Raw genomic sequence first — 24,171 nt, forward strand, 5'->3', positions numbered from 1 at the left:
TAAGGTTACTATGTCAGAGGTGTGAGCCTGAAACCACCATGTCAACTTTTCATTCTCTTGCCAGCAAACAGTGTCCAGTTCCAACAAAAAAGGCTATACATGTATTTACATATAATTACATTGCTGTGTACCATACTGGTTGCTGCAAACCTGTCTGGTCACACAGAGGGCAGGATCGAAATGCAGAAAATTCCTTCCTATACACTCAATAGACTTGGGGGCAGGCCACATGTTCTGACTCCAAGTTCTTCCATGCTTGTCCAGACTAGATACTGTATTAGATGGAAGATGCATGTAGCAGTCTCCAGACTTATTTTTTTTAAATGAAAAGCAGCCTCAAGAGGTTGCACTTGGGTACTTGTACTTTTACCCCTCTCTGTGAGTGGAAAAGAGCTGGGGAACTAACTTGAAGTGGAAAAATAGCTAGAGTGGAAGGGTTGGCCAACCAAACCATTCCAACCAAACTGATAACCACCCCCCCCCCGACTGCTTTATATTAAAACAGGGATGCCCAAACCCTGGCCCGGGGGCCACTTGTGGCCCTTGGGGACTCCCAATCCAGCCTGTGGGGAGCTCCCAGTCTCCCATGAGCCTCTGACCCTCCGAAGATTTGCTAGATTTGCTAGACTGGCCAGATGCAACTGCTCTCAGCATGAGGGCGACTGTTCGATCTCTTGCGTGAGCTGTGGGATGAGGGTTCCCTCCACTGCTTGTTGTTTCACATCTGTGATGCAGCAATGGCAGCGAAGGAAAGGTTGGTCTTGCTTTGTGCAAGGCCTTTTATAGACCATAAGCTATTGCAAGACCATCATTCATTCATATGAGTTCCATCTCTAATATATTCATTTGTGTAAATTTATTCAAATTTGAAATGTAAATTAATTCTTTTTTTCCCCTGGCCCCCGACACAGTGTCAGAGAGATGATGTGGTCCTCCTGCCAAAAAGTTTGGACATCCCTGCATTAAAATGAAAAAAAGGATGAGGAAGAAACTTTCAAGATACTGTTTCACGCACCTCCCATACAATGCCGAATCTGCAATGCCTAAAACAGAACAGGGCTATTGAACAGAACAGGGCTAGCCTACCTCACAGGGCTATTGCAAATATACTATAAAGATTGTAGGGCACTTTGCAAGTCAGAAGTGATAAAAACACGATTCAAAGATAAACAAATCACAGCAGTAGCAGTGGTGTCCTGTATAGACAGAAGAAAAAGCCTTTGCAGTTCTGTACCTCTTTGTGGCAAATGTGTTTCTGTCTGTGCCAATGAATCTAGTACCAATTGTGCAGCTCTGTGCATGACCACTTCCCCCTGAGGGCACCTACCATGGCTAATTGTTTCTTTCTGGTACTGGCAGGCACTGTAGACATGCCTCTGCTCAGCTGTCCTGGGTCCCGTGATTCACCAGAGGCTGTGCCATTCTCTCTCTCGGAGGGCACGTCCTCCTCCAAATTACTACATTCCCCAAATTCCTCTGTCCTGACACCACCACGTGAACCAGTTGGACAGCTCTGTTAAAAATAACCTAGTGGGGCAACCTTCCAGCCAATCAGCATTCGGCAGCATACCAGCCTTGGTGGAGTGCAACTCAAGTTACACCTGCTGTCTGGGGCAAGTGCACAGCCTCCCATGTAACTGGTTAAGCTCCCCAACCCACTGGAGGAGAAAGAAATGTCCCTTGCCGTACACTGGCCAGACCCTCTGCTGCCTCCCCACTCTTGTGCGCTGGCCATCATTCAAATGTGATAGGTTACCACAGGTCATGGCTCCCTTCATCTCCTCAGCCACTCTCACACAGCAGCTGGGAGATCAGTCCCTGCGTCAGCGACTGGCTTGCTCTTAGCCAAGTATGACCCATTTATCGTAGGCGTTTGGCTCGCCTAGGCAGTGTTCTGGGATTCTTGAGGCATCCTACTTCCAGCACCTGCCTGGAAACGAAGCTATCTTTGATCTTCCAGAAGCCCCCGCTCCCACTCACCAGCCCACCCACCCAAGGTAGGAAAGCTACAGAAGGCATGCCTCACCAAGTCCCAACCCAACCAGCAACGCCCACCCCTGAAGAGCACTCATCCTAACAAAGCACCAAAGGAATAATTTTGCAGCCAGTTACCGGGCTTTTGGTACAGATAATAATTCTTCAAATCTAAAAGCAACAGAATCCTGGCTGGATATGGTAGAAAATAATCCATATAAATTAAAAAAAAACTACTAGCCAAAATACTCAACAAGACTAGGCTGCATTCACACAAAGTCAAACAGGTATTAAGATTAAGGTATCTAATCCTTAAGATTGATTGGTCTCCTTATGGCTGTACACACATCCTTTATAACCTTCCACATAGAAAGAATTTAGCTGAATGAACTCACAGAAGGATATTACTCCAGAGTTGTCCTCTCTTCTGCTTCTCAACTGAAACTAGGTACATTCACAGCTACAGAAAGCACTCATCAGTGGTGCACATGTTCTGAGAGGCACCCTTGGAAAGGATGGACAAGCCCTATACATTCTTATACTCTTACAGATGGTTTTAAGGAGATTTGACACATTTATGGAGGACAAGTGTATCAATGGCTACTAGTCATGATGGTTATATATTGCCTTAAGCCAATGTGCCCAATGTTTTCAAATAGGGCCTTGTGCTTTAAGGGCCCCCTCAGCAGCACAGCAAGCAGATCTCCCGCTGCTGCAGCCAGGATCACAATGTGTTTGAGGGCTGGTGGGTGAGCAGTGTATGTGTGCGAGGTGGGGCTGCCCGTCCACCCCTGCTTCCAAATGGCCTCAACTGGGCCTCCTGGAAGCAGTTGGCTGTGACTTTGGCTTGCAGCACCTCAAGCGTGGTTCTTGGTACAAGTGGCAGTTGCTGCAGCTGTCTGGTGATTGGGGGACCACGCAGGGAGGGTGGGGACCCTGCAGGAAAGCCTCACTTTGGGCCCTGCCACTCCTGGAGCCAGCCCTGCCTCCAGCTTCATGGGCAGTGGGTCTCCCAGTTGCAAGGGAGTAACAAAGGGAGAGGGGGATGCCTTCATGATCAGCTTGTGGACTCCCCAGAGACATCTGGTTGGCCACTCTGGAAAATATATATGCTTGTTCATGGTAACATACATTCCAGAAGTGAATTACATATGCCTCTCTAAACCAGAGTCCCAATTTCTGCTTTATCTTCACTTTAACTCTACCCTCAGGACCAGTTCCCACAACATGTTTTTTCCTCCATGTAATCAGTATTAACTTCTGCCAGGCTACTGTTTGCATTGAGAAATGAAACATGTGAACTGGGGGATCTTGAATATGGCCACCTGGCATTCCCATGATTATGCTGGCACTTTTGCCATGTTGGTAGTCTCCAGGACACAAACCACACTTCTCCAGGCATGTCCAAAGAGGGTTAGGACTGAGGGAAAATGTGTTGTGCAGACAGACCTTCAAGTACATTTTAACATGAGTTAAAGCACAACAAAGATTTGAGAAACTAATATAGTGGCCAAAAGAACAGGACCTAGAAAATTAAAGAAGATGAGTTATTGGGGTATTGATGGCTACTCCCCATTTTTTTTACCCCTCCTTTCATACTTAAAAACATACATTAAAAAAGAAGGTGAGAATGGTCAAGAACAGGTATCTTTACACCATTTGGTTCATTTGGTTCGTATGTTTAACATGCACTTGATAAATTGCTTCGAAGCGGATTGATATATTTGGTTGTTGTCACAAAGTTGCACACCTTTGGTCATTTTATAATGATTTCCCTACATCATTTTCAAAATGCAAGCAGCAAAAGATGAAATGTGTGAACTGCCCATTGACCACAATGCATGAAGTTTCAGTGACAACACTAAATTTCACAATGGAACAGCATTTTCTTTTTAAAGATCCAGGCTGTTTTTAACTCAAAAAGAAAATGATTAAACTGAGAAGAGCCAAAAGTCCATGATAAGCAGAACTGGTATAACTGAGACCAGGGCGTGGCCTTGAGAGCACATGCCTGGACCCCTTTGCTGAAGCTAAGCAGGTCTAGGTCTGGTCAGTGCCTGGATGAATGATCACCTGGGAACTCCACAAATGGAGTATAAACACATTCACTCCATTTTCATTCCCATGGCCCTAGGAGGTGACTGCTTGCAGTAAGGGTTTTAACCTTCCAAATACCAAAGAACTAGTTCTTACTCAGAAATCATTATGGACAGCAAGTGTCACACACACAAAAAAGAACTGAGAACAAAGCCCTGTGGGGTCACAGGCCCTCTTTCACTGGCAGTTTGAGCAAATGATGCTGTTACTGTTGTCATTTCACAGCATGCAAGTGTTTACTGCAAATCCTACTGGGCACATGAGAGAAACCTTACACCCAAGGCCAGGGGTTCCCAACCTGTGAGCTGTGGCTGCCTGCGGAACAACGGAAACCAGCCGGGGGGGGGGGCTATGGAATCTTCACAACAAACCTGTCACGCTATACAATGTATAGGATTGAAGCCCTAATGGGGAGCTGCAGCCAATGGCCCAGTAGGTCAAGGAAGCCACCAGTCAAAAAAGTACAGGAACCATTGCAAAAATGAGGCAAATGGTAGAGTGCTTTAAGTCTTTGAGATGGGGACAATTGGACTATAGGGAGCCAGTAATCCCTTTCCAAGACAAACTCCCCATAAGAATAAGTCTCAAGGCAAATGGACTGCCTGCACAGCAAACAGATGATCAAGGTTTCTTCTCCCACTTCATTTAAAAAGTAATTTTTTAAGTTTAAAATGACTGGCCTGGCCATTCCAGGAGCAGGGTAGGTCATAGGCAGACCATCCCTCTTTCTGAGCCTTTCGCCAACACCAGAGCCTGTGATGTGCCCAGTAGTAACCAATGTGGCCCAAAATGCTGCTGTTAAATATCAGGTTGTTAATCAACTCTTCCAGATTCAGGATCTAATCCTGGATAAGGGTGCCAATCTTGCTTGCATCATGGAGTCTTGGTTGGATGCAGCTGGTGGTGTGAGCATCTCCCAGCTGTGCCCACTGGGCTACTGAGTGATGCAGCAGCCACGGCTACGGGGTGAGGGGGCAGTGTGGCTTTGGTATTTTGGAAATACTCTCCCTCACCAGACACCCTGTCCCACAGTGTGCTAGGTTTGAGTGTCTTCATGTGTGCTATATGTGTGAAACAGGATTGGGATGCTGCTGGCATACTGTCCACCTTGTTGTCCATTAGACTCCCTACCTGAGCTGACCAAGGTGGTCTCAGCAATGGCATTGGAGTCACCAAACCTGTTAGTGCTGGGGAACTTCAATGTTTATGTTGAGGCCCCCCCAGGACAGCAGTGGCTCAGGACTTCATGGCCACCATGGTAACCATGAGCCTGTCTCAGTGGATCATGGCCCCTATGCACGCTGCGGGAACACACACTGGACTTGGTGTTCATTGCTGGGCATGGAATGGTTGTGCAGGAGACCAAGATAATTCCTTTGTGAAGCACAGATCATTACCTGGTGAGCTTTACACTGGCAACACTTGATTGCTGCAGCAGAGATGGGGAGCAAAAATGGTATTGTCCGCTCCCAGAGACTGATTGATCTGGATGATTTTATGAGAGGCCTGGGGCATTTCCCAGCTTCCTGGGTTGGTGATTCATCTGATGATCTGGCTGCTCTCTGGTATGGGGAGAGTCAACCTTGCAGAGATTTTTCAAGTTGCTCCAGCATGGGAAAGGCGAGAGATAAATTTTTGAACAAACAAATAAGTGCAAGTTGCCTGTCCTCTTGCTTGCATTCATATTCCAGAAGAGAGGCCAACAAGAAAACTCTACTCAACTGTTCTCATTGCCGACAGAGTTTTAAAAAAAAATTACTAGAGAGTGAAGAAAAGCGAGGTGGGGCACAGTGTAGAACAAGGTAAAAATGAACTTCTAAGCTGAAAAGTGTCCAAACTGAAGGCAGCAACAGAGCTGCTGTTTCTTAAGCAACTGCCAGATGTCTCCCAAGTGGCTAGAAAAACCAGTTTGTACACTTGAGTTTGATGAACAAAGGCCAAGCTCCCCAGCAGCACTCCAGCTATTCCAAGAGAAATGCAAAAAATGTGTCACTTTGGAAACCTTCCACCAGTTCCTGTGCCACATAGTCTCTGGGTCACCTGGACCCCTGCTAAGTTGTCTATGCTGGGCATGTTTAAGGGGGGGGAGAGTGCAAGGCACCAGCTTTGCCTTAGGGAGTTAACTCCTAAAGTGTTAACTCCTAACTCTTATTTCCCAGGAGCAGAATGCAGAGCGGTTTTGCTTACCATAGCTGCATTAGAGAAAGTGGAGAAGCACAAGGACTCCAACTAAATCAGAAATGGGAAGTGGTTAAAAGATCTGTATAGGGCTTAATTTGAAGCAGGGGCCTGGTTTTCTTCCAGGGCTCAACCCCAGAACATCTAACTTACTAACAATGACAAGAGTTGCTACACACAAGCAGTTTCCTCACCATGGGCAACTATAGCACATGTCTAGCATCAGGGACACGCTTTCCACGGCAGAGGATTCTTCCAGCCCTTTTCTCTTTAGAAATTAAACCATGGGAATGGATAAAGTCTACAGTTTTACTTTGCCTTTGCAACAAGAGAGCAAGGAAAAGACAACTGACCAGCTCCAAAAGTTTCAGCATCCATCAGCAATGTTCCATATGCATGTGATGCAAGTTTTTCTCCCAATTACAACAGAGAAGCCCGCTCATGAGCAGCTCCAAGGAGGACACATAAATGGCCCTGCATGGTAGAGCCTGATCAGAAGAGTCTTTTCCACGGATATAGCACCATGCTGGAATAAGGAGAGGGGTTGCCAATTCCCTGGGAAAGGTGTGCATGATCGAGTGCACCTGGCTGAGTTCATTTAAGCCTTCTTCCAGCTGCACAAAGACTTTCATGGATAAGCAACTATCAAGCAAATCAGAGAATATCTGAAGGGCATCTCATCACCCCCCCCCCCCCCCACTGAACTGCAGGCAGGCTAAGCACCACTGGTCTTTAAGAAAAGCAGTGGTACATTTGGGAAAGTTCAAAGAAACTTCTTAACTTGAGGAGGCCTACTTGTGATGAGACTTTGAAAAAAATTACCACAAATAATTTTGCACTGAAACTAATAGGTAATGCGCCTTTACCACCCCTGACTCACTCGGTATGGTCTAATTAATCCAGTGTGTGTTAATGGGAGAGTCCATTCCCATGAAGATAGTTCTCTGAGATCACAAACATAGGATTATGACATCACAAAGGAACTCTAGCAGGATCAAATGAGTAGGAAGCAATACTACCTTGTTTGTTTACACAAGCATCAGGATACAGTCCTGATGAACTGGGGTCAAAGCCCCAATAGCGAGAAATGAGAAGCAGGGCCACAAAGGAAGACTATTCTCTTCAGAATTGAGGTCTCGTGGAATCCTTGGAGTCCAGAACGATCCCTACGGGTTCTGTGAAATTTCACTTCCATTCTCAGGCACATTACTTTCCCTTCTTTCATGGCCATTCACATTCAATCTAAGAGCCTCTGTGGGCAAATATGGCTTGGTATACTCTTATGACTGTCAATCTAACTATGCCAAGTTAACTTTTCCATTTGAAAATTGAAACTCCCAGAATTACATTTATGAATGTTCTTAATTTACTGATGCTATGATGACCCTGAATAACATTCCAAATTATGAGTACTGATTGGTACAAATTTTTGTCTTTGAATCTTTGTCTCTGAATTAAGTGAGTTATTATAAGCTTCTAATGTTTTTTATTTTAACTTTGTGTGAGAGTAGCAGGGAGAGGGAATTGAGGTTCCACGGGATATCAGAATATGTTATAGAAGTTCTTCAACCCATAAGAGCTGAAAGCCAATGCCTCAGATAATTCATCTGCAATGACATCCTGCATTTTTCATATTGAAGCCAAATGGGGAAGGGCCTCTAATTTTTTTTTTTAAAGTTTTCTGAGAGCATTCTAGAGGTGATGGGTTGACAAACCTGAAAAATGCCAACCTCAATGACAATTCAAGCTCCAAACCTAGTACTGGCCTCACATGTCTTTTCTGCACCTCTTCAACTCCAAGAATTACAACAAGAAACATAATCTACAGCACAGGCCTTTCCACTTATCTCTGTTGCAGGGCTGTTATGGCTTTTTTGTTGATACTCTTCACATTAGGAGTTAACTCAATTTCACCATTTTACAACAGCAACTGATAAAACATTTCCTCCTTCTTCCTGCCTCAGAGCTGAACCAGCCTAAGCTAAGTGCCAGATTACCAGTTATGCTAAACACGCAACATGGCCTGGTGCTTTGGTTCCCTGTCCCCTAAAAATCACCCCAAGGAACTGTGAAAGAGAGTGGGACCATGAAGGAGGATAGCACAGGGCTTTAGGTTTTTGCCCTGGTGCAGTTTCCTTCCTGACCATACCTCCCTCATATGCTATTTTTGAGAGGAAAAAGGCTTCCAGAGGGAAAAAGCTTCCATGCAGGGTGGAGGATGCACAATCGGAAGAGAAACAGGTAACGAGGGAGCCCTAAAGCCGTCTAATTTCTCCTGCTTTAGTTCTGCTCTCTCACAGCCATATCCTCCCACCAGCCACTATATGTAGAGTGAATGAGTGTGTGTGGGCATGTGTGTAAATAACACATCAACACACACTCCCGCACCAGGTCACGTTATCCATTTAGGGGAACATGCTAACTTGACCCTAAGAGTTGGGTCCAAGGAAATGCCAGCATAACTTGAGCAACTCATGGTCTACTCTTATAACTTTGTCTACTCATGTAAGCAGTGTAATGTTGGGGTTGAACAACAAATAGGCATTTGTTGCTCCACTCTCGCATCCAAATAGAGTGATTTCATAAGCTTTTTTTTTTAAAGGGGCTTTTTTTTGCTCAAGTTGGCCATCAATGTATTACTGAAACTGACCAACACAGACAAATACTCATTATCTCCAGACCTGCCACGACACTGCGGCAACTAAAACCTAGAAGCAAATGGGTTCATGAATAAGAGATAAAAGATAAATCTCAGTGAAACTTCTGTTATTGAGCTATTTCACTACAGTCAGGATATCCTGTTGTAGAGGGTAAGCAAAGGGTACAATTTGTGATGTTACTGGCTTAATGATATTTGCATATCTACTATTAAGTTAGATATCCAACATTAGATAACATTAACATCTAATGCTAAGTTAGCTAGGCCAATAAGAGGATATAAAGGTGGGAAAGACCATCCCAGGAGGAACAGAGATTTAAATCTCTCAAATCATAGCACGATAATGAGAAGAAAAGCATTGATACAAGCTTCATATAAATGAAGCCCTAGTGCAGGGGATGTCGTGATGAGCAAACCTTAAAAAGGAACAAAGTGTTTTGTTTGTGACCTGCGTGAGCAGCAAGATATACCACCTTTCACTCAAAAAGGCAGGCATGTAGGATCCTCAAGCAGACAAATCTCTCTCTCTCTCTCTCTCTCTCTCTCTCTCACACACACACACACACACACACACACACAGAGGAATGAACTTACCAAACCAGTCAGTCAAGCAAGGCAGAGAAAAGAGTGGGAGGGAGAGGTGAGGCATAAGGGAGTGGGAGGGATATATGTACTGAGGGAAGCACAAAGGAAATATGAGTCACCAACCAAGGGAAGAAGAGTTCAACCCAATTCACTTCAAGATGGCCACCCCCACAAACAAACTTATCTCTTTGCAGTGTGGGCTTTGGGTAGGCCATCTCCTTCATTACCACTCCAAGTATGGGCAGGAAAGGAGGAGTCAATAAAGTCGACTGGAAAGCAACCGGCAGAGGTGCCAGAAGCAAAATCTGTATTTAGCTTTTCTCCAAGATGATATGCCAGAGGTACATATTTCAAGCTTCAGAATGTTTATGAGAAGTCAATTCCTACTCCTCCCCACCTTGATCTTACTTGCCAATGGTTGGAGGGATTCAGCATATTCCAACACTCAAGACATGTTAAAAGGATGTCAGGCTGCTTTAGAGCATAAGATAATATTTTTAAAGTATGTATATACACGTGTGAGTAAAAGAGGCACGCCCTGTGTCAAAACCTCAAGTACAGGAAGGACAACATTATCGATTCATCCTCACAATAACTTTGCAAAATATCCACCCAGTGAGCTTTGCTACTAAGCTTATTCTCCCATTCACTGGCGTTGCTAGGGGGGTGCGGGCCACACCAGGCGATGTGCCGGGGGGTGACGAGCCCTGGGGAAGGACGTGCTAACATTGTGGCTTTAGGGGCTAGCCCATCAAGCCATATACCGTTGAATGTGGAATTCCCAGCGGAGTGCAATGCAAAAAACAGAATTGAAATAGCTCCTTTCATTCAAAAGTTATGGTGAAAAAACCAGAAAGAAAAAATGCATGGAGCCCTATGGAAAGTGAAACCGAGCCGTATTGCGCGTTTACTCATGAGTACTTGCCATAGTCCATCAGAAAGGGCAGGCTGAGACACCAGAATGGTTCTGATTCAATGAATGCAGCCCCCAAAACAGCTGAGAAGGAAGCCCCTCCCTCCCTCCTGCAGTCTATTGAGCTCTATGGAAAGCAAACTCAGCCACATGGTCACGTTTACTCATGAGTAGGCAGACGTGCCTTGCCTTTTGGTCAGGCCAGGCAAAGGGGAATGTGAGGCCACCAGAAGGATCCCGATTCGATGGAACTGGAGCACAACAAATGCTCCAGAAGGCAGCCCCCCCCCCTACTAAGAAGGACAAAGAAAAGAGGCTTCAACTGGTAGGGGAAAGTTTTCTATTTTGCACTTGAAAAGCCAGGAGGGTCTATCTTGAAATGCTTGAAATAGAAGAGCTTTATACTGAGCACTGAGGAGGGCTGGAAATCTCGATGATTCTTTTTCTTTTGGGGGGGAGGGGTATTGCAGGCAGGCTACACAGTAAGCTCCATTGACCATTATGGGACTTACTTCAGGGCAGACATGCGTAGGATTGGGCTCACAGGCTGCAATCCCACCCACACTTTCCTGAGAGTAAGCCCCATTGACCACTACAGGACTTTACTTCAGAGTAGATTCACTTGGTGGAACAGGACTGGCTCCCCCTTATTTAATTATTTCTTTTATTTTAATTTAATTATTTATAATTATTTATTTTAATTTGCTTGATGATGTGACTTCTGGCCATGACATCACTTCCAATGGGTCCTGGACAGATTGTCATTCTAAAAAGTGGGTCCCAGTGCTAAAAGTTTGAGAACTGCTGCAATAAGGTGTTAGGAAGTTGACATGGGTGTGTGTGTGACTCTACAAGTTTACAAAATCACTAAAAACAGAGTTTGGAGGAATAGGACCATCATGTTATATACCAATCAATGTGTAATTTCATGCAGAATGCAATGAAACAAACCACATTGAAATACCTCTGTTCTATACCTCTGTTCTATGACACATCACCATGCCCATCACCTGGGGCGTTGCCCCACCCACTGCATGGGGTGATGCACAGGCCTCCCACACCAGGTGATGCGAATCCTAGTGACACCACTGCTCCCATTTGTAGCAATAAATATTCAAATGCATTCACACTACATTGTGTGGGGCACCCTGCTGGCCAGTATCTCATTCAAACACCAATTAACCTTGGCCAGACCTGGAACAAGTCTCTTTGCTTCCTACTAAACCTAAACATGAAACATAAAAGAAATGTTACAAATAATATTTATTTGAATACGTCAAGTATTTTCAAGTGAGTCTTGCTTGAAAACTGGTTTAAACCATGTGAACTTATCAGCACAACCCGATTCACTCACCATACATCTTGCCCTCGTCCGAGAGGATAATCTTCCGCCGGCCACAAGGCGGGTATATCGCCAGCGCCTCCTGAAAGCTCTGTTCAATGTCTGGACTCCACACGCCTTCGGCATCATTGTCCAGACTCTTGTCCATCCCTTCTTGTCCATCTTCTCGCCCCTCCCCGGGGCTGCCGCTGGCGTTCCAGCTGTTGGACGCTATTGTGATGGCTGCCCTGGGCTCTGACCCTGAGCCCCAAGTGGCAACTCGTCAGCCTGAGAAAGGGCAAGCAAAGGTAACCAATTAGTCAAGTTGCTATTGTTGGCTATCTAACAGACTCATGCTCTAACTACAGATTACACTCCTGAACAACTTTGTTAACAGTAAATGGAAAATTATGAACAGGTCTAGTGAGAGAATCAGACCTGAAAACGCAGTCTGAATTTTGTATGGAAATGGGTGGCAGGTTGTAAGGTTTGTAAGGTTGGGTGATAGATACAGAAAAACTCTGCTGGAATCTAGCATCACCATTTCCCAAGTATGTCAAGCGTATAGGGGCTACTACTGCAATGACACAATTTTCAAAGACTAAATTATTCCTGGAAGACCACAGCCTTGTTTTATGAACAGCAAGATTTGTTATACCAATGGTCTGTCTGCAACTGTGGAAATTTTTTTGTTTAGTTGGGAACTTGAAACTATTAGAGGCATGGCAACATGCTTTTGAAAAACCATATTGACCTTAGTGGCACTTGGGAAATGGTGAGTGCTAGACTCCAGTAGAGGTTTCTTGCATGTCACCCAATGCTTTTATCACTTCCATGCAAAAGTCATACTGCATGAAGGTCTTTAGTGCAAATTGGAATGGATAAGGATGGTTTTTTTAGCATTTGTCATGTATCCTAAGACCCCCGATGATATTTTACACCTGTGCTTGTTTTACTCAATACACTCTCATAGAACATAAGTCCAAAGAAACATCCTTTAGCCCATTCAAGACTAACACGATTACAGCCAAATTATGATGAACTTGCAACTCTTTGAACAACTGATTCAAAGGAAACAAAAGGACACTTTCTCACCTGTATATTAAAAAGTAATACCTGGGTAACTTTATGCAAAAAAAAAAAAAAAAAAAAAAAGGTTATTTGGACAGTACATTACAGAGTCTTACTTGGCAACTGTGATTCAGAAACTTCTAAGGTTGAAAGTATACCACCTCACATGAAATAGGACTTTAAAACAATTTTTTAAAAATCCGGTAGTTACTTAGGGACCATGAGTATAAGAACTTTTGCATTTTTTTTTAAAATACATGTTCTACCTTCGATAGTTATGGAAAAAAAATCTGAAATGTTTAATGAGTGTATCTGGAAGGAGCTTCCAATAACTACGGAGCATTATCTTTTGACAGGCTAGTAGCTAATCTTTCTCCACAAAGCCCTCCACTGTTGGATCTGTTTGGACATGATCCCACCATCAACACACACACAGAAAGACCACTAGTGATCCTCAGACTGCATGGTACTTTTCTTCCTCCTCCCTATTCCCCACACTGCACATAAAAAGGTACTGTTTGAACAGGGGGGTCCCATTTTTATTCAGTGATGGATCACCCTTATTCTAGACATTGACAGACCAATCCTATGCTTCCCAGTGCCCAGGGCTACAGCAGTGCCAAAATGGCTACTGATGCATCCCATGGGGCTGGGAAGCAGTGCCCAGTCTTCCAGTCTGGGAGGGGGGTTAGGATATGGTGGCAGGGCCTGTTGCCATCTCTGCCCCACTCCCTCCCCCCTGCCGCGCCTTTAGAGCAAATTAGATCAGGCTCTGAGTCCACTAGGGTGCAGATCTGTTAAACAATCTCAGAACACACTTCTAAAAAGGGACAAATGTGTGTACTTAATTCAGATTTTAACTTATACCACCAAATCTTGCTACACACAACAAACTCACACATATTCTCTCAGGGTTTCTTTGGGGACAGCAACAACATTTGAACAGGTTGAAGTCTATAGTGCAAACATCAAAATTTGACCTTACAGTTCCAATAATGTTAATTAACAATGTCATTCACTTCAGTGAGGCAATATCCTAACAAATCTCCAGAAATAAAAAGATTGGTTTGAACAGCAAGAAATGTTACCGATATTGATCACAGCTGAATCCACTATTGTGAATGTTAAAACCCAGGCATGTCTCCTAAAAGTTTTACTTTAGCACAATATTCCCAAGTTTGGAAATATATTAGTGCTTTAAAAAATATTTTTCAGGCTAAGGGAGATAATTATTTAAGCTAATCACAGAACTACGGTAGTATTTCCCCATGGTTAATAATGACAATTTGTAAGTGAGTCTGATGATATATTGTATTTACACTCACAATGCCTTTATATTAAGATAAAATGCCATTGACCTTCTTTAAAAACTGGAGGTATAAGGCTAGTTCATACATGCCTGCCCAATCCTTGATAATGCCAGCATCATTTATTTGCATGTGTGAATGAACCATCCCAAATCAACCACATCACAGACAGAATTTTTATATCAACTTGCAGAATTTCAAATAATGTTTTTCAATTCATACATTCACCTGCGAGTCATCAAGTATTGAGTAATCTAATAAATGCAAAATTAAGTGATGTACATGTGAAACTCACTGAGTCATTATGGTATTAACAGACATTTTCCAATGCAACTCCTAGAGCGGACCTGATTGTGTATGCAGTGAGATCTGTCCCTTGTCCCAGGAGCAGATTAGACAGATCTTTATTTTGATCCGAAAGTATTACTTGCAGCAAACTATTCACTTAGCCCAACACCCACTAAAGATTGACACAAAACTCCCAAGAGTTTGACAGGAGGAAATCTGGCCTGAAAGTCAGCAGATGGTAGCAGCCGTTTTTAAGTCTTCAGCTGAGGTCTGCAATAAAATATGGGTGTCCGGTTCCTATTCACTGAAGGAAGGAATTCAACAATCAATCAGTTTCAGACACAGACAGAAAGTAGGATGGATAAAAATCAATGATTTTACCAATGGTTTTTTAAAAAGTTAAATCAGATTTAAACAAATAATCTCAAGTGTCTTCTTAAAAAAAAAAAGAATACCCAGATTGTAAATTTCATCTGAGTCAAACATAAACATGTTAAAGCCTACACGTCACTTAGTGACCCTGTGCAAGAGTACTCGGAAGGAATTCCCACTTTATTCAAAGAAAACAAATGGGCCTAGGATAGCAACGTTAGCCTTCAAGTTAGTGATCATGCTCCGTATTCTTGCATGCGCACAGTGTCCAATAGAAAGTGTCTCTGTTCTCTAAACAGATACAATTCTCCAGTGCATGCAGGCTGCATAACCAAAGGTTTCGAATTGTGTATCTAGATTGTATAAAGACTGCTTAGTTGCCAACAAGTATGTTTTTATTTAATATGCAGAAAATGCATGAATTTCAAAAATGGGGCAATCATACCAAAATTGATTTAAATTAGTCTTTTTAAATAATAACATTTCTGTACCACTTTGAGTGTGCAAATAGTGTCACACGTATTATCTCAATGCAGCCCTCCCAACAACCCTACAAGGTAAGTCAGAACTACTATCCCCATATTGCAGCTGAGGTTGAGAGGATGGGGCTGTCTAAGGCCACCTAGTTAACTCTTGTCAGAGGTGTTATTCAAACTGGAGAAGTTCCGATTCACAGCCTCTTAGCCACTATCCTACCCAGCCCAGGATTTTTAAAAGTTTAAATTTTAAATCGGGATTTAAACTCAATGATTTGGCATGACAGAAAGACAGAAAAGAAGACACACACCCCTGTTCATGTGGGATTCGCAAATCCAAATATTCTGTCAAGTCCCAAGTCTTTCCTGTGCCCTTTCCAGAAACATCCCCTCTAGGACGGATGCAAAGCGCAGGCTCCCTTCCCTGGCCAAGCAGTCAGTGAGCCTTGAAATAGTGCCTGCCATTTCACCTCCTTCCCCCCCCACCTCACTCTCCCTGGAGCAGTGGAGTGTTTTGCAACGTGTTCGGTCGCAGACCAACCAGCCGCTCTTGGGGAGCTGAGAACACAGAGGTGTCTCCTTCAGCGAGAGGCTTCTTGGGCACAGCACAACAAAAGTCTCCAGTACAGACATCTCCTTTTAAAGAAACTGCCATTAAGGAGTTGGCTCAAGTGCTCTGAGATTTTTTTTCTTTTTCAAAACTAACTTCTTTTCTGCTGGTCTCTGAGCTCTCTGATGTCACCCAGTCTCTCCTTCTCTCCCCCTCCACCCACCCCACCCCTTCTTTAGAAACAGTGTAGCCAAATAAGGAGATCAGAACTAGAGCAGCTAGCCAAAGAGAAGGGGAGGGTTGAGGGGAGATTGCTGTCCGCACATGGTTCACAACTCACTCTTATTCATAGTCTCTCTCTCTGTCTGACACACTCACACACACACACACAGAGAGCTGTGAAAGGTGCCTACAGATCAGGCTGCCAGGGAAAATTCAAGAGGCACAGGATATGCCAGTTCAAGAGCAGGCATACATGTGCACAGATATTTACGGCTATTTGGGTGTACATGACACTGTGAACATATTAAGGGAGGGTGACTTGAGTCAACTGGTAGCAAAATTGTGTTGAACATCAGTCAGAGAGACAGTCATGTTTGTTCTCCTCCCCCCCCACCAACACACACACTTCCTTTCACAACTCCAAAACACAAGTCCAACCAAGTCTCAACATTCTATTGCTACCCATAAGAGAAACAAAAGAAGCACAAGCTCCAGGCTTTGGGAGCTCCTACAGTAAGACATCCCCCCCCCCGTGCCCACTTTTATCTTTCCTCACCCTCTCCCTTTGCCCAGAGGGCTAGGGCATTGGAGCAAGCAAGCAGCAGTGCTTGCTGAGATTCCTTACTCCCATTCCTGTTTATTCATTAGTCTTCCCTTCTTTGAGGAAGAAGGTTTGTGAATGTACAAGCAAAGGCAAAGCAGAACAGCTGAGTCAGGGGGTTCTGGTGGTAGCCCTGCCTACTGGACCACAGGCATAGGCAGATGCCCACTAATGTCAACTCAGTGCTGAAACCTGCTACCCAGATCCTCTCAAGCACGGACAGTGTGAACTGCTGAACAGACAAAGATGCATCTTCTAGAAGTCATATCTGAAGGTCGCCTTCCCAAATGGGACTAACCTCTCTCTAAGGGAAGTGTGTATTGGGTACTGTTTCTAAAGCATCCCGATGCCAGTACCTATACCAAAATTGATATCTGTACCACCATTCTGAAGAAAGGTTTTGGGATGTGGGGGAGACAACGACCCTATTTATGAGAATAATTTTCACCTTGGGAAAAAGTGATGTGTGAAATGGTCCTCAACAGGCTTCCCTGTTTTTCAGAAAGCAGCAGCAGCAGCCGCTAAAGGCCTATGATAATTACAGAAGTTCTCAGAAGTAGCCGCAAGCTGCTACAACTGCCCTGCAGTTCCAACAGATCTTCACCAGCACTTTGTCCCAATACATACAGTCTTGTCAGCCATCTGCCCATGCCTCAGCCCCCCCCCCCCACACACACACACTATGGGTCAATGGCATCTGGAAGGCCACAGCTCTTGTATCGTTTGATAAAGAGTATCCATCATTATTCTGACCTGTATGGATATAAATGAAAACTGACACAGAAAACAGGATGTGCCTACCCAACACAATAACTCTAATAACTACAGCAGCTTGGTTTAGGACCTACTCAAATGGCATTGAGCTTATGGGTTTGAAGCCAAAATAAGAAGATGGCAGAGTAGGAAAGGGTCCAGATGCAAGGGAGGGCACCAGGATGAGGTCTCTTGTTATCTGGTGTGCTCCTTGGGGCATTTGGTGGGCCGCTGTGAGATACAGGAAGCTGGACTAGATGGGCCTATGGCCTGATCCAGTGGGGCTGTTCTTATGTTCTCTCCTAAAGGCAGAGATGCCATACCCTTACAGAGAAAAACAGTGCTCAGCTTTCTGCCCCACCCCAGATCTTTTAATTTAAGTGAAGGAGAGAGATTTCTCACAGAGAGAACTGTGGTAGGTGGGGAGGAAACTGGCCTCGGAAGTTACCACTACCACAAGTTCAATTGCCCCAACTCTCCACCCATTAAATTTTTATGGGTCCTGCCGAGGACTGCTATTAGTTGAAAAGGTGTTTCCAGAGAACATGTTAGTGCCCTGCCCTGGTTGGACTGCGTGGATCAATCAACCTACAGCCAGTTGTTGGAAATGATGCCCAGCTCCACACTTCAGTGCTCCTCCAAATCACTATTGAGATGGGAGCAAGATCCATCCCCGGCCCCAGCAGTGGGGCTGCCTGTGTAGGAAGATAGATTTGTCCTTAACTCAGCAAGATTATCAAGCACATTACCTTTCCTTTCACCCATAGTAGACAATGGCGCAACACACAAAGACCCAATTGTCTTCCTCCTCCCCACAAGATCCTTATTACAATGGGCTTCTGGTTTTCACATGCTCCCTATAAGAAACAAGGGCACACCACACCAGAAGCTCAGCACAGCCAAAGGATGCCAGGGATGTATGTTTATATGTTAACGAGCAAAATGCCAGCCATTACGCAGAGTAGGGTGGAAAGATGGTCTGAATATTGTCAGGGCCTGCGAAGGGGGATAATATTCAGCAGGCAGAGACACCTTGCTCTCTGCTAGAACAACTGAGACTTTCCTCTTAGCAGCAGTCAAATCAGGCCACACATGGAAAGAGAAGGGCAGGTTTTGACTGCACTGGAACTATTTCCAAATGCAGGGTTTTATTTATTCCCACAGCAGCCACATGGTAAAAAGAGAAGAGGAACTAGAAAGCACAGTTGGGTTGGGGATGAACTCCTCGTCAGACCCTGGTGATTCCTGGAAAGGGGAAATATTGCCCCTCACAACAGACACCTTCTTGGTTGCAGCCATTGAACTTAACTGGGATACACTGAGACCTTAGGCAACCTCATCTGTTCTACTTACTATTTAAATACATCTCCCACCTCTCCTGTCACTTGAGGCAATTATAAAATCAACACTCCAACACACATGCACACCCTTAAGACAATAAAATCTTTCTTTTGAAAAATCCAGTCTTCCTTTTAAATTTTTTTCTAGATCAGTGGTTCCCAAACTGTGGATCTGGGACCCACAAGTGCGTCATGACCCAGTGGTTGGTGAAACTGACAGGGCAGATTAGGCTATGTGCATCAAGGGTTAAACAAGCTACTTAGGGGGGGGGCACTGCTGCCCATTCACCATTATAACCACACCCCTTGGCATTAATAAATCAGGCAGCAGCCTCTAGGGCCTCTAAAAAGTCTGAAAACCACCGGTCTAGATCAGGGGTGCTCACACTTTTTTGGCTCAAGAGCTACTTTGAAACCCAGCAAGGCCCGGAGATCTACCAGGGGGGAAGGAAGCGTCTGACAGACACCCCCTTTAATGTATGGAGCCCCTGCTGGAGTGTAGTCAGTTTCGTCAGTTTTGTTGCTGCATGCCTGAAGAACAGCTAAAGTGTCAGTTTCAGTTTAGTGTCAGCTAAATATGTCAGTTTCGTCTAGTCACTAGACGAAACTGACATATTAACAGTTTGGAGAGACAGGACTCCGCGATCTACTCATTTTGCCTCGCAATCTACCGATAGATCGCGATCCACCTATTGAGCACCCCTGGTCTAGATAGACAGTCAATACAAATTCATGACTTATTACGCTTCAAGTATTGCTTAACACATTTTACACACTTAATGATCAACTGCAAATACTGTTAACAGTTCAAAACTGAGATTTAAAGACCCAGTTGTAACATTTGGTGGTTGGCAACCTTCAGTCTCGAAAGACTATGGTATAAGCCTACAGCACCGGGTATTCCCAGGTGGTCTCCCATCCAAGTACTAACCAGGCCTGACCCTGCTTAGCTTCCAAGATCAGACAAGATCAGGCATGTGCAGGGTAACAATGGCACATATTTCATTAAACTTCTCACTTGACTTTAAACAAGCAGTTTATTTGACTAATACAGCCAACTGTCCTTTTCTTGTTCAATGTGTGCAAGAAGGATGGCATCTCTGTATTAAATATTATAAGGGGCCTGTTTGGACACCACAAGCTAATTGCATAAGAAGGAGTGCGGCTGTGCATGGCTCCCCTCCCACCTGTGTGTTGTTCTGCACCCACACAGTTACAGGAACTATTCCCAAGCATAGTCACGTCCCACAAGATTAAAGCATTCACCTCCCCATGTAACCATCTGGGAACATATTGGTGCATATGTGCTGTGTGCATGTGGAGGGGAGATGTGCTCACACATGATCCTTTTCATGTAGTTTGAAAGGTATTGTCCTAACTGGCCCAACCGAGAGGCATCAACAGGAACAGAACACTGGAGAGGTAATCCTGGAAATCCTTGCCTGAAGTAAGGGAGGGAAGGGCTCTCTCAGAAGCTCTGCCCTGTGGAATCTAAGCTTTTAAAATACTTAAAATAATAAGTATTTAATAAAACACTTAAATAAAATACTTAAATGAGGCCTGTGGGTAGTTAGCTGAGAAAGGTGGTTGATAAGGTTGACAGAAAAGAGTTGGAGTAGCATTCTGTGGAACACCTTCTAAATAATGGTTATTAATATAGTTTGCTTCTGAATTCTTCCACAGACACATATAGAAACACATACTACACTAAATATAGCAGCCACCAAAAAATCCATCAGGGAAGGACTTCTTAACACCAAATGTTATCTATGAAGTCTTGGGGCCTAATCATCCAGCCTGAAAGCTATTCCAATCGGGAACAGGAGCTTTGATGGTTAAACTCAAAAGAAGACAGGGTAATCATCACCAAGTTATCCTTGCACAACAACAAGCACTACCCACCTTCCCAACAAGTTAAAAAAACCCCTCAAGCTCAGAGGATGCAGGAGGAATAGACAAGGATGGAACAAGGACATGATAAATGGCATATGAAACTGCTCAGCTCAGTAGAGCCAACTCTAACCAGACATGGCTTTCCAAGGTCTCTTTCTTAGTCCTGCCCCTTGAGATCCTTCTCATTGGTGAAGCTAGAGATGGAAGGGAGTCTTTTGCATGCAAAGACCCCCCTCCTCTCACAATTAAGTGGCAGGTAAATAACAGTCACAAGGAATTTAGAATTGAGAGCAATTCCTCTTTATCTACATACAGAAGATTATAACAGATAGCAAAACTGCAAGCTACAATTACTACTGTAAAGCCTGGTCATTGCTAAGACCAAAATTTTCTATTTCCTGGAGGGAGGGTGCTAGCAAGCAGGCAAGTCAGGAATTTGTCATAATAAAGTCTATTAGAGATTAATCCAAGACTCCACCCAAATCGTACAGATCTGGCAACAAAAACAACAAAAGGAACTTTATCGGGAAGGACTTTTTCAAATGAACCATTCTGCCTATTTCGATCAATTCAGAGTAGAAAGACAATTACTTTCTCTACCCATGTCCCATACATATTCTAATAAATAGGATATACTGTGCCCATGGGCGAGACTTTTAATTCACCATTCCAATCAGTTTTCGTTTCTGCTAAATGAAGCCATCACATACAATTAACATTAAGAATATTTATATGCTACTCTTCAACAAAAACAAGATGTTCACAGTGATTTACATAAATGATGCTGTGTTCTCAAATGATGCTGTGATGCTGTGTTCTCAAAGGGCTCACATTTTAACAAAAGATGGGGGGGGGGAGACCCAGCTGATGGACACAGACCATTCCTTCCTTAAGTACTATCCCCTGGAAAGTACCAAGAGGTTTCTTACTTTCACTCAAATCTCACATCCACTCTTTTAGGAATTTCACAAGAGATCACACACTTTTTTGCATGTTCCTGTTACCTAATCTGTCCTGACTGCTTGCTCTTGCTCCATGCAAGCCCTCCAGAGTGTCCAGGGATTACAAACACAATTACTATGTATTAGCATCTCATTCTTTCAAGTCTTCATAGAGAGATCAGATAAAAGGGTGAGCTGTGCTTAAAGTGAACAAACTGCAATATCATGAAGCTGTAAGAATATTCCGGTCTACCCACTATATTTCCACTATTAAGGAACTCTAAATACAGCTCTGCCCACCCAAGATGGACTTTTCCCAAAGGTGATAAAATCCAGGAAACTGCAGGGATCAGTAGGGTTCTAGCCACCTCTTTGCACCCAGTCAAACACAGTGGCTTTTTAAATGTGTGCTGTTAAGTAATTAAGTGATTTCCCCATAAATCTTCTTAGTTACTTCTATTTTCTGCAGTGTATAAATAAAAGAAACTATAAAAACAGCAACAGAAGTAAACCATTGAAAACACAACACTAAGCTCTATAGTAACATAAACAGGCATCCCCCCATATCCACAGATTCAATTATCCGCAGATCTGGCCCCTGTGTACCCATTAACATTGTTTAGATCAGTGGTTTTCAAACTGGGGCATTGCAACGCCCCAGCCAGAGAGCCCTGTCCTCTGACCCCTTAAGGGGTGGAGAGGGGGAGGCATCCCCCCATATCCACGGATTCAATTATCTGCAGATCTGCACCCTGTGTACCCATTAACATTGTTTAGATCAGTGGTTTTCAAACTGTGGCATTGCAACGCCCCAGTCAGAGAGCCCTGTCCTCTGACCCCTTAAGGGGTGGAGTGGGGGAGGCATCCCCCCATATCCACGGATTCAATTATCTGCAGATCTGCCCCCTGTATACCCATTAACATTGTTTAGATCAGTGGTTTTCAAACTGATCACTTTGCAGGAATGCAAGGGCTTGGCTGAACTTACCACAGCTTGCTGCAGCATCCTGGGGGTGTGGGGAGCCCCGCACCAGCATACGCAGGGCTCCCCAACATACAGAGAATGTAAAACTAACGATCGCGTCCCACTTCCAGTTTGTGATCGCGAAACCAGAAGTGGGTCGTGATTGTTATTTTGCCTCTCTCTGCAAGCTGGGGAGCTTGCCTGTATAAGTTAACTGAGCACCATAAACCTTCAAGGGCACAGGAGTCATATCAATACAGCACACATAATGTAACCACTGGCAAAATCCTTTTTTAAAAAAATAAAACACACACTCTAGGGCAGTGATTTTCAACCTTTTTCATCTCATGGCACACTGACAAGGTACTAAAATTGTCAAGGCACACCATCGGTTTTTGACAATTGACCTCCACCAAATGCCCGCGGCACACCTTGGGACCATTCGCGGCACACCAGTGTGCCATGGCACAGTGGTTGAAAATGGCTGCTCTAGGGCAGCATTTCTCAAACTGGGGGTTGGGACCCATTAGGTGGGTCATTAGCTAATTTCAGATGTGCCTCATTCATTTCAATGTGCATTTTATTTTTAATATATTAGACTTCATGCTTCCATGGTATATGATTGCATTTGGGGAAATGTTACAGATATGTACTTTTAACGGGCTACTATTTATATGTATAGTCAATGGGGCCTATTCCCTGATAAGTGTGGATAGGATTACAGCCTTTGGGATGTTTGGGGAATTTGACTTTGTCATATGGGGCGTGGTAAAAATATTCCTGCTTGATGATGTTACTTCTGATCATGACATCACTTCCAGGTTAATGATATCACTTCTGGTGGGTCCCAACAGACTTAAAAAGTGGGTCCTGATGCTAAAAAGTTTGAGAACTAGGATATTCCCTTATGCTTCTGTCTTTTAGACTTGATGTTCTGAGCTTCTTATGCGGGCTTCATCAGCAGCAGACCTCCCATAGGGAGAATGGGGCAAAAGCCCCGGGTGTGAAGTTTGCGCCCTTCCAAGACCATGCGGGAAGCCCTAATGAGGCTCCTGATGCGGTCAGAAACGGTGCTTTTGGATTTCCGGAAGCAGTTTCAGACTGCAGGGAAGCCTCAGATGGCTTCTCCTGTCAGCCCTGAAGCTGTGCGAGGCTCCGTGGTGATCCAGGTGAGTGGAGTGGGCGGCTTCATGGAGCTTTGCCCCAGGGTGCCTCAAGGGAAGGTTCGCCACTGGGCTTCATGAATGGCAAAAGGAGAGAAAGTTGTCCTTCTGGAAAATATGGACAACAAATCCATATAGCTTGAGCAATGGCTCTCTGAATTAGAGCAGAGGCAGGCATGTATCAAAATCCTGATTCTCATCCTGATTATGCTTATCAGCAGTTTTCTTGATTGGGGGGGTGGGAGAGTGAAGAAATCAAAGAAAATATTGCTGCACTATTCAAGGTTGTCCAGAGCTTGGAATTTCTCTTTTTCAAAAATAGAAAAAATGATGACATTTTTGGCATTTATCAGAGGAATTTAGAATAGTAATTTTTCATGCAACCAGTCATCAATACTTATGTTAGTTCACTGATCACATTCAACTTCCTTGTTGGTCTTCTATCTCTTGCTCTCCAAACACTTCCTGTGAGTCTCAAAATGTTTTACTTCCCAAATGCCTTT

At 44.1% G+C, this 24,171-nt stretch overlaps 1 protein-coding gene and 1 pseudogene across 4 annotated transcripts in view; both read right to left on the reverse strand.

Moving 5' to 3' along the window:
* TEAD3 (TEA domain transcription factor 3) overlaps positions 1 to 24,171 on the reverse strand; it is a 102,501-nt gene that overhangs the window by 31,007 nt on the left and 47,323 nt on the right. For 3 of the 4 annotated variants that reach the window (XM_066623340.1, XM_066623341.1, XM_066623339.1), the window contains exon 2: positions 11,761 to 12,015. The exons of the other annotated variant lie outside the window; for it this stretch is intronic. In XM_066623340.1, the coding sequence (XP_066479437.1) occupies positions 11,761 to 11,896 (136 nt within the window). In that variant the 5' untranslated portion in view covers positions 11,897 to 12,015. The remainder of the gene's footprint in view (positions 1 to 11,760; positions 12,016 to 24,171) is intronic. 4 annotated transcript variants of the gene reach the window in all.
* LOC136650279 (5S ribosomal RNA) lies at positions 19,590 to 19,708 on the reverse strand (annotated as a pseudogene).

The sequence above is a fragment of the Tiliqua scincoides genome, chromosome 4, assembly GCF_035046505.1.
Source record: "Tiliqua scincoides isolate rTilSci1 chromosome 4, rTilSci1.hap2, whole genome shotgun sequence".
NCBI classification, from domain to species: Eukaryota; Metazoa; Chordata; class Lepidosauria; order Squamata; family Scincidae; genus Tiliqua; species Tiliqua scincoides.